This window comes from Brassica napus, chromosome C8 (assembly GCF_020379485.1).
Source record: "Brassica napus cultivar Da-Ae chromosome C8, Da-Ae, whole genome shotgun sequence".
Classification (NCBI taxonomy): Eukaryota; Viridiplantae; Streptophyta; class Magnoliopsida; order Brassicales; family Brassicaceae; genus Brassica; species Brassica napus.
Genome location: NC_063451.1, coordinates 2892188 through 2902515, shown reverse-complemented (window position 1 = coordinate 2902515; position 10328 = coordinate 2892188). Strand labels below are relative to the sequence as shown.

General features: G+C 35.9%; 2 protein-coding genes across 2 annotated transcripts; both read right to left on the bottom strand.

Annotated features, from left to right (window-relative positions):
• Positions 1-538: 538 nt before the first annotated feature.
• Positions 539-2372, bottom strand: LOC106418877 (mitogen-activated protein kinase kinase kinase 20). Its single transcript, XM_013859614.3, has one exon. It carries the CDS (start codon positions 2254-2256, stop codon positions 1192-1194), a length of 1065 nt encoding a protein of 354 aa, XP_013715068.1. The 5' UTR covers positions 2257-2372; the 3' UTR covers positions 539-1191.
• A 5266-nt stretch (positions 2373-7638) lies between these two features.
• LOC106418878 lies at positions 7639-9061 on the bottom strand. Its single transcript, XM_013859615.2, has 4 exons — positions 9038-9061; positions 8844-8900; positions 8357-8650; positions 7639-8220 (listed from the first exon to the last, which is right to left on the bottom strand). Exons 1-4 carry the CDS (start codon positions 9059-9061, stop codon positions 7639-7641), a joined length of 957 nt encoding a protein of 318 aa, XP_013715069.2.
• Between the last annotated feature and the right edge of the window lie 1267 nt (positions 9062-10328).

Below are 10328 nucleotides of genomic sequence, written 5' to 3'. Positions count from 1 at the left end.
TTTTGGTGGAGAAATGTTGTTTGCTAATTTGGTTGACCATGTAATTTTGTGATTTCTAGAGAAAAAAATCGATATTCTTAGGTGTCAGATTTTTGTTTTTTTTTGTTAAAGTTGTTGTTTTGCAAAAAAAAAGGGTAAAATTGTATTAAAAATAAGTAAAATAGTCTAGACCTTTGTAATTCAAGATGCACTTTACGCATCTAAACTCTCATCTTGGATGAGTTTTATTTTGCAACCAGAGTTCAACAGAACCATCCAAACCGAATTCCAGAATTGAGAATAAAGCCAGATGGTAAGATTTCACACAAAATCAAATAAGTGTATAGTCTGATGCACTCTTCTGCTTTGTTATTTATTTCTGATGAAACATCTCTCTTTGTCACATAGCTTTTGATTCGAGGAGTGATGATTGGTTGGCTAGATAACAATTTCAAAGTCTCTTCCCATGTCTTTTAATTATGTTGCGAGACGAGACATAGAAAGCTTTTGTGTTGACTAGTTTAGTAATGCTTTTGTTTTAATGGGAGTTTAGTAGCTATGTGTTCTCTTTAAAGCTGTAATGATAATGCCTCAGGCTTAACATTAATACAGCTTGTGGAACGCTAGTTACATCTGTAGCTGTTCAGAATCAATGGCAATGATTCTCAAGTGATTCACTTGTCATAATGGAGCTCTAAGTACTAATCTTTGTTGAATCTGTGGTCTTCTGGTAGCCTCAGTAATCTTGTGATAGCCTAAGACATCCAAGACATATAAAATATATAGATGGAGCAACAAAATCTATTTCCATTTTTAAAAACCAGTTTGAATAACATTTGATAAAAATAGCTTGCTTCACCGTCCACGGCTCTATATCAACAGAGCAACCCATATAGTAGATAATTTTTTGAATAAGGGAACTGTGTTGTTAGGTTGTAAAGCTTGTTCAGATTTAACGTCCTCTTTTCAGGCGTATTAGGATTCTTAGAGTTGAAGAAGATGGTTTTTGGAGTGCTAACCACAGTAAAAAAGATTGAGATTTTGCTGAGAAAAGAACTACTACTTTGTTAACATGAGACTAAAGGTACATGGAAACTTGATCTACAAACTAATCAAGAGAATACTAATTAAGGTTTAGAAACTACTTACGAAACCTTAATCAACAGAAAGCTACAGACTAAAGTTAATCATCAGACAACTACAGACTAAAACTTAATGAACAGACACTAAATTGAAGTCCGTCGATTTCTTCAACCTCAAGACTTTGTTCAGAGTTCTCTTAAACTGTGTGGTCTTTGTCGGGAAAAACCTCAACTTCAGAGGCTTCTTACCTGAAACAAGAACAGCATCTGCCGTTGGTTTCTTGTTGGAAGTTGTTCGTCTGATTCTCAACTTGAACAGCTTCAACAGAAACGAGTTACTTGTCTTCTTCTCTTCTTCTTCAACTTGTGGACGAGGCAAGAACGGATGAAGCAACAACTCGCACGCACTTCCTCTCTCCTCAGGATTCCTTGAGAAACACGTTTCAATAAAAGCCTTTGCATCAGAAGGCAAACTCTCAGGGATCACAGGAGCTTTACCACTACGAAGACGAGTCGCTAGAAGATTGATATTAACACCTTCCCAAGGAATCACGCCAGTGTACATCTCCAGCACCAAACACCCCACCGACCACAAATCTATTCCTTTGTTGGCGAAGCCGTCACGGACAGACTCAGGAGGCATGTAGATGGGAGTCCCAACCCACGGGAACTCACTTTCCCAGAATTTAGGAACCTCACCCACCTCTAACGTGTTGCCGAAGTCAGAAATCTTGAGCTCGTATGAATCTTGTCTCGAAGGGAAGACAAGTAAGTTGTCTGGTTTGATGTCGCAGTGAACATAACCATGGTCGTGTATCGAGACCAAACCTTCGAGAATCATCCGTGTGAAATCTTTAATCAACGGCTCCGGCAACTTTCTGTCGGCGTAATGGTCCATGAAAGCGCTTAAACTACCTTCGGAAGCGTACTCGAGTCGCAGTTTGTGGACTTTGTTACCGTGATTGCTGAGACCTTGTTGAAGAGAGTCACCGAAACATGTAACGATCCTGGGACATCCCCTGAGTTTGAGAAGAACGTGTAGCTCTCTTTGGAGGGTGTCGTAGTCTTCGTGGTATGAGTTCTTGACTGCGGAGAGAAAGAAAGAGCCGTCGTCGGGATTGGTGTAGCGGACTAGGTTAACGTAACCGTAAGCGCCTTTTCCAAGAAATTTGACGAATTCTTCGTTTGACTGCATCTTTTCAATCGGAGTTGATTTTCTAGGGTTTCGAAAAAGAATCGCTCTTAAAAGAAATTGCAAAAGCTTTTTAGGGTTTTGAAACTGAAACACAATGGAGAAAACAAAACGTAAAGAAAATTGTGGAAGAGAAAGTGGAGCGAATGAGAAGAGATGTGAGAGTCTTTTATAGATTTGGGTTCAGTTAAGTCGGTGACTTATTTGAACAAATAATTTCCTTTTCTGAGATACTCAAAAAAATGAATTTCGAAGCGCCGAGGAAATTAAAAAAAGGAAAACCTGAGCGCGTTTGCTTTTTCTTTTATATTGGCCATTTAAAATTTAATCACAACAATAACTGGAGTACTATATTTAAATACTAGTGGTTTTTCCGCGTTTCGCGCTGGGTTAAATACATTTAGTTGTTCTAAGTATCTATATCCAGTTTTGCAGTGTGTGTGGAATTTGTATTGTTTATGTATATATGATTTTTAGAGTAGAGTATATGTTTTGTGATGTGCCCTGACTTGGAGGTGTAGCATTATACAATAATATATGTCTGACCATATGTTGTTGGCTTTCGCAATGTATTTGGCCGGGTTTGTTGGCTTCTTTGTTTTAGTATATGTGTGTCAGTGTTGAGCGGCTCATTCGTGTTCAATTTGTATGTGTGTATGATTTAGTGTTTCTGTTTATGATGTTGTTGTCGTGTTGATAACTTCTTTGGTGGTGGTGTTAATATAAATGTTTTTATTTATTTTTGTTCTTTTTGGTCTGTATTTCAGATCGATAGGAACAGACCATGTGTTATTTTTATAGGTGTTTCTTTCTCGCTTCTGGTTACGTCGAATCTTCCGAGTCATTTTGTCATATGGTTAACATTATATTAATTTTTTTTTCAAAAAAAAAAGTTTTAAGTTAAGCCTTTTAAAAAACCAAAAAGTCATTTTCACATATGACTCTGTAAAGTGTAAGTTTAATTTATGATATGCAGATGTAAAGCCATGAAACGAAAAACTCTATGGGAATTGTACATCTACTTTTTCTTTCCACTGTTGTAGGGTGTGGATGGTGGCATAGTCCGCATATAACCACAGCCTCGTAGCTCTGGATTCTGAGGTCCCATAATGGTTTTAGCACAAATTATTTAGAAGCAGAGATGTCTTTTTTTTTAACTTGAAGCAGAGATGTCTTAAGTTGTGGGGAAAGCAATATCCTGCAGGGTACCTTTGAATGCTCTACTGTGACGTGGTGGACCACGGGAGCATTTTCATACTTCCCGGGGATCTTTTTGCAGGTCTGATGGGTGGTCTCTTTTCCCAAGTATGGGTTTCTTAGCCATATGGTAAGAGTCAAAGTGTTGCTGCAAGGGAAGGTTATGAATTTTGTTCTGAGAGGATATATTTATCAACCGGTTGGAAAACAGGTTATTATGAATCTATATATGAGTTGGAAGATTTTCGATTTGTTCATGTTATTATTTGTAATGTTTTCTCTTATTATTTGCCAGGCTCTACTTCTAATCAGTGGCGGATGTACGTTGAGTGGAATGGGGGGCAGCTGCCCCAGTAAAACAAAAATAATCAGTGTATGTTATTAAGGAAAATAGTTCTTGCCCCCATACAAAATCATATATTTGCCCCCATTAATTTATTTTCTTTGTTCAGTCATTTTATATGATAATGCTTTTTAATTTGTAGAGTTTTGTGTCCATCAATATATAATAATCAAGTAGATTCACTTACTTTATTTACTAAGATGATTAGTATTACTTCATTATTTTTTTATACTTTCGTACATCCCATATGATATTAGTACCGTATATATATAATACTTGTCTATACCAGCACTTTTTATTTAAAATTTGTATGTAACGTTAAGAAAATTCTTAATCCGCCTTTCAAATAAACTAAAGTTGCCTGTAATTTTTCTTTTGTTGTTAATCAATTTAAAAATTCAACAAAAAAAAAAAATAAACCGCAACAATTAATTTTGCTAAAATAAATTAGTAAGACTTGTAATTTTATAAACTACTTGGTAAGATTTTTTTTAAAAACAATCTAAAAAAAATCTAAAAATGATTCATCATAGATATCATATATACATATATATAAAAAACATGCTAGAAAAATATATAATAACTAAAAAACTATTGCTGTTTTGATAATTTTTTTGATAATTTTATATTAAAAATAAATATATAAAAATTTAAAATAGATAATGAATTTTTCATTTTTCATTTTATATATATTAAATTATATATTTAAATAAATTTATTTATATTTTAGTTAATATATTTTGCAGGGGAAAAATTATTTCTGGATCTGCCACTGCTTCTAATCATTGCTTGCAATCGCAAGACTCACGGTCACGGAATGAAATGATACTGCCACACATTTGTGAAATATTGGTGTAGTACAATGTTAATTAAATGCACTGGTTTTCCATTTGTTTTCATGCGTTGAATGTAAACATTTTAACATTCCCGGTTGCAAAGTTTAATATGTAATTACATGTTATTTCATTGTTAAAACTAATAATATTATCTCATTCTTAGTACCTTACATAATTTCATGACTTTTGTTAAATTCAAAGTGAGACGTAAGTGGTTTCACGTTCATGAATGTATTGTAAATATGACATGTATGGTTTAAGAAACTTAGGAAGAGAAAGTTTTTGTAAAGAATAAACAAACAAAACTTACCAAAGATTTTTTTTTAACGGATTTCTAAACGTCGTTCTTCCAATTCGATACTTTTTGTCTCTTAATTCCGGCAATTGTCTTATCCAAAAAAATAATATCAGATGACCCTAATTTGTAAACGTTGTTTCTCAAATTTGATCTTTTTTATTTCTTGCATCTCCAGCCATTCCTTTTCCAATACAACAATAAGTCATTCCTTGTCCAATATGAGATTACCGTGAGTTCATTGATTCCAAGTATAAACGCAGATATCTATAAAACTTTATATTGAGACACTGCACCAGCCATGTTTCATTGTAAACCCATAACAGGTTAGTAAAGCCACCAAGCCGTGAATTATGAGAAAAATCTGATGTTAATGGAGGCAGCCATGGTTATCACCTCCTGTCAATTTTCATTAAACGCATACTTGTCAATTCTGAGCCACATGTTCAAAACTGCGGTTGAAACGAAGCTGTTAATTTGCAAGTATGCCATTATACTTTATGTGGTCTGTGTTCTGTGTCACGTCATTGAAAATGGTCTTGATGCCCTTCACTTCACCAACCAAATCTGCAACCAAAGAATAGTAAAAGAGGTAGGTATCATCAGTTTCGAGAATCTAATGGACAGACCTCGTAAATCAGTGTTAGTATTAGTTGTAGGAGAAACTGGTCATACGTACATAACCTAAACATCTCGTGAGGAATTAGGTTGATGGTTGCTGCTAGCTCAACGAATTTGGTGTGTTCTGTGAATCCTAAGTAAACATGGCACTACAAAAGACTGTTCGAAATGAGCAAAACCAAACGTTAGAAACCAAAATATATGTATTTGTGGAGAGGGTTAGTCGGGGGAAAATGGTGCTTACATTCTCATCAATCAGTAACATCTCAACACTCATCAGATCCCCGCTGGCCTCCTAGAACTTGAGGAGACGAACCTCGGCAATGTTAGAGCATCGGTTCTCAAATCGGCAAGGAGAGTGTATGAATTCGCCATCAGAATCGGTTGCTAGGAAATAGTATGTTTCTGGATCTCGTTTGGGTTGTACTGTGAATCGTAAGAAAATCCGATATTTATAGCTGAAGTTTCCGCCGGTTACAGTGGAAAACGAAGACGTAGATCGAATTCTTCAAGTGGGAGGAGTGAATTAATCAAGGAAAAACTCGGAGTAAAGAATGGATTAAAGGATTGGTGAGACGTTACAAAGATCAATCAGCGCTTTAAGTTTCTGTGTATTTTCGTCGGCTATGTCGCAGACGTAAGAAGAAGAAGCACGAACAAACATAATGCTAAGTGGGCTTCTAAAAAATGTTCTAGGGATTGGGCTAAAGAACTGGGCTCAATATGAATTTGTAACAAAAGCTCAAATTCGAGTAAGTGGTATTAGAGAAATGAGTTCCGCAGAAGTCAGAACTGCTCTAGTTTGCCGCCACGTGTCGACGTAAGCCCCCCCCCTCCATGCTGACGTGGCTTAATGAGGAGAGAGACAAGTCTATTTTATTGTATAAGATAATGTTTCCATGCAATTGTAGTTTGTCAACTAAAAGTTCAAATTTTATTTAAATGGAAAATTATGTGACCGAAAAAACTAAAATTATGTATTTTACAAATTTATAAACACAAAACAGTATTTTTCAAACTTCCTGATTAAAAAGAGTAATTTAGGTGAATATACATACAATATCATTAGAATTCATTAGGATTTTAGCTTATACCGTCATACAATTATAATTTTATATATATATTGTATCCAATGTTTAACTTTGAAAAGAATGTATATTCGTTTTGTTTACATGGTGTCCAAGCAAAACTTTTGACTATAGTCATGTTAGTTTGGTTGCCCAGTTTTCGGCGTCAGCGTCGGCGTCGGCGTTAATAAAGATATGTTGTTGTTCGTTTTGTAGACGCTGACGTCGACGCTGATGCCGACGCAGATTATTGTATTATTGTTCGTTTAGAAGACGCAGGAAGTTGACGCTGACGCCGACGCCGATGCAGGAAGCTGATTTTTGGGTTGTTCGTTTGATAGACGCTGCAGCTATTTTTATTTCTTCATATTTTATTTTTAAAAATTTGTAAAATTGTATTTTAAATAAAAAAAATATAATTTAAATATATTTACATCCATTAAAATATTATGTTTACTTGGTATATAAACTTTTGGTCAAATATACAAATATAACAATATTTTTATCATAAATTATAAGCTAAATTAAAACAAAAACAATGTATAAGATTATTATCAGCACCAAAACAATATGTAGAGATCAATGAAAGCAATACAAGACACAACCTGTTATTACACAAGACATATAATTATACAATACACAAGACACAATATAAATGACCAAGTAACCAAACAACAACCTGTTTTACACACACTGCAAGTATATATATAAAACCATCATCAGAAACACGACCAGTAATAAAATCATCCTAAGACCAACCTGTTTTACACATTTATAAATACGTGGATACAGCAAGTAAAGAAACATAAAAAGACCATATATATAAAGCCACAAAAGGCAGAGTTCATACAAGGATCAAACCAACAAGATCACAAAAGACTCATACAAAGATCAGACCAACAAGATCACAAAAATGACTAATCCTAAAATCCATAGTAGTTCCAGCAAGATCACAAAGAAGACTAGTCCTAAGCTCCATACTAGTTCCATCAAGATCACAAAAGAAGACTAATCCTTAATTCCATACTAGTCATCATTGCGTTTTATCTTAGTCCTAAGCTCCAGAAACCTAATCTTAGCTTCATCTGTCTTCATTGTTACAAAGGCTCTTCGGTTTCCTTCATTATCTATGAGAATTTCCATTGCTGCTTCATATAGTGGAGACCACTCTCTCACTTCAGGCAAAGCATACAGTATCTCCAACACATTCTCAATACTAAAAGCTTCTTGACGCTCCAACATCCGTTCCGCTATCTTGTTCTTCACCTCAAGAGTTTCAGTCCGTTTCACACAAGCTTCTACAACCATGTCTTTCTCCTTACGCCTTCTTTTTGCTCTTGAACTTCCAGAATGAGTCTGAGTCGATGGCTGAGTTTGGCGTGGGGCTTGTGGATGTGTTTCTGTCTCCAATGCTTGAGTTTCTGCTGCTGGCTGAGAATCAGCTTCATCATCACCATCATCTTCACCCACTCTAGAGTTCAAACTGGCTTCTCCATGTTGAGCGCTCCATCCTTCAGCTCCAGTTACTACTACACCACCAAATTCTGCTTCAAACATATCCATGTTACTAATCTCTTTGCATACAGATCTTCTAATCCCAGGACACTCCTATACAACAAAAAAAGAAAGAGTAAGTTAGTGATAGCAATGCCATTAACAGAGAAAAAATGTAATATAAGCTGCTTATTATCATTATGATATATAGTAAAATGTGAAACTGAAGAGAGAATAATGTGAAACTGACCCTTTCGCGTTCACTCCACCAATCATCTGACATGTCAATCCTTCCCATGTCATCAAACCCAAGCCCTGTCCTATTTTGAGTCAGCGTCTTAATCTTGATATATTTCTTCCTACTGGTGTCGTAGTTGCTCTTGTAGGGCCTCCAATCAGGAAAATTCTTCTTAAACCGCTGTTCAAACGACTCCATAATGTTTGTTTTCCCCACTTTATTCATTGATGTACCAACCTTATTTCTTTTTCTTCTCTCTTCCGCATAGAGTCCGAAAAAATACCTAGTTTCCTCAGATTTCCAAGTCTAAAGCAAAACACATACAGCAAGTTCCATTTATAAACTCATAAACTCAAGTTCCATACAACCTAAACACAGTTCTATACACATAAACTCAAGTTCCATACAATCTAAAGACATTTCTATACACAAACTCAAGTTCCATACAATCTAAAGACATTTCTATACACAAATGCAAACAAGAAGGGTCTGAGCTTACATCTATTGTCATCGAGAGAGTGAGCTTGTAGAGGGTTTGACCTTGCGAGCCTGAGACCTGCAAAAAAAAGCAGAAAGAATAAGCAATGAGAACATGAAGTTATCATCTATGCTATGAGAACATGAAGTTATCATCTATGCTATATAGCAACAGCAACAAACCCATCATGAGTAATAGATGACCCCACAGTCTACCCTTCTCTGTTGAAATGCATCCATTTATTTTAATGGAAAAGCTATCATAATCTAAGCACTTTGATTGTAATCTTTACACACGGAAAATCAGACAGAACAAAAAAGAAGAAGAAATAATTAATATATTAATTGTTGTATTCACAAGTCTTTCTCCACAATTGGCATTAAACAATCGTGAGAATATTTTTTAAGAAATACATATCACAATCAAAATCTCAGAACTAAACCTAAATCTTATTATCTTGTTGCATATGTGTGTATGAATTTACATAGAGGGAGAGAGGCTCATGTACCTAATGGTGAGTAGAGTTGTCTTCTTCCCTAAAGTGATGTCGTTTCAACAGAAGCTCTGAACTGAAACATCCACCATAGCAAAACCCAACAAAGACATGAGCTTTGTGTAAGAGGAACTCACGAACCCACACATGAACAAAACTCAACACTACGATTGATTGGCTGAGACTACAAAACCCATCAAACATCATACCTGAAGACTCGAGAGAGAGGCTGAGATGAGAGAGATGGAGAGAGCCTGAGATCGATGAAGACGATGGAGAGCGAGCTCGAGTGAGAGAAGCTTCGAGCTCCAGACCTGAAAAAATTGTAGACAAGGAAAGGTGAAGACGAAGCTGGAGCAAGATGACATGATAAGTTATACTAAGAAATCAGAAACTTTTAGTTACCTCAACAATGTTTGAAACCCAAATCGGAGGAGATAAGAGAGCTCGTGATAAGCAGAGATGAGAGAGCTCGTAATAACCGTCAGAGATGAGAGAGCTCGTGATAAGCTTCAGAGATGAGAGAGCCCGTGATAAGCGTCGTCGGAGAAGAGAGATCTCGAGGTCTACGTCGGAGATGGAGATGAGAGAGCTCGAAGGTTGGAGATGGACATGAGAGAGCTCGAAGGTCGGAGATGGAGATGAGAGGCTGAGACGAAAGAGACAAAAGCTGAGTCAATGGAGAAGAGCTGCGTCTTTGGAGAAATCAGGGTTAGGTTTTATTGTAAATAATGAAATATAGTAAGGGCAAATGTGTAAAATAAACATCAGACACAGAGTTTTAATTGCAGATTCAAATTTTTTCGGCGATCGACGCGAAGACGCATCGTTTAGACGCAGACGCAGATGCATTACCGGCGTTAATGAAACGAACAAGAGTTTATTAAAAAAATTGACGCCGACATAGCCGCAGGTAGCTGCGTCAACCAAACGAACAGCACTTATGCATTCTTAAACATTTATCTTTCTAACCAAAAATAACTAGTTTATAAGTTACAAAAAAAATAATAACT

Coding starts and splice junctions, on each gene's coding strand:
- LOC106418877 (XM_013859614.3), bottom strand. CDS start 2,256: ATGCAGTCAAACGAAGAATTCGTCAAATTTCTTGGAAAAGGCGCTTAC.
- LOC106418878 (XM_013859615.2), bottom strand. CDS start 9,061: ATGGATGCATTTCAACAGAGAAGG. Junction 8,651..8,843: donor CTCTCTCGATGACAATAGAT/GTAAGCTCAGAC, acceptor GTTTTGCTTTAG/ACTTGGAAATCTGAGGAAAC. Junction 8,221..8,356: donor GGTGGAGTGAACGCGAAAGG/GTCAGTTTCACA, acceptor TTTGTTGTATAG/GAGTGTCCTGGGATTAGAAG.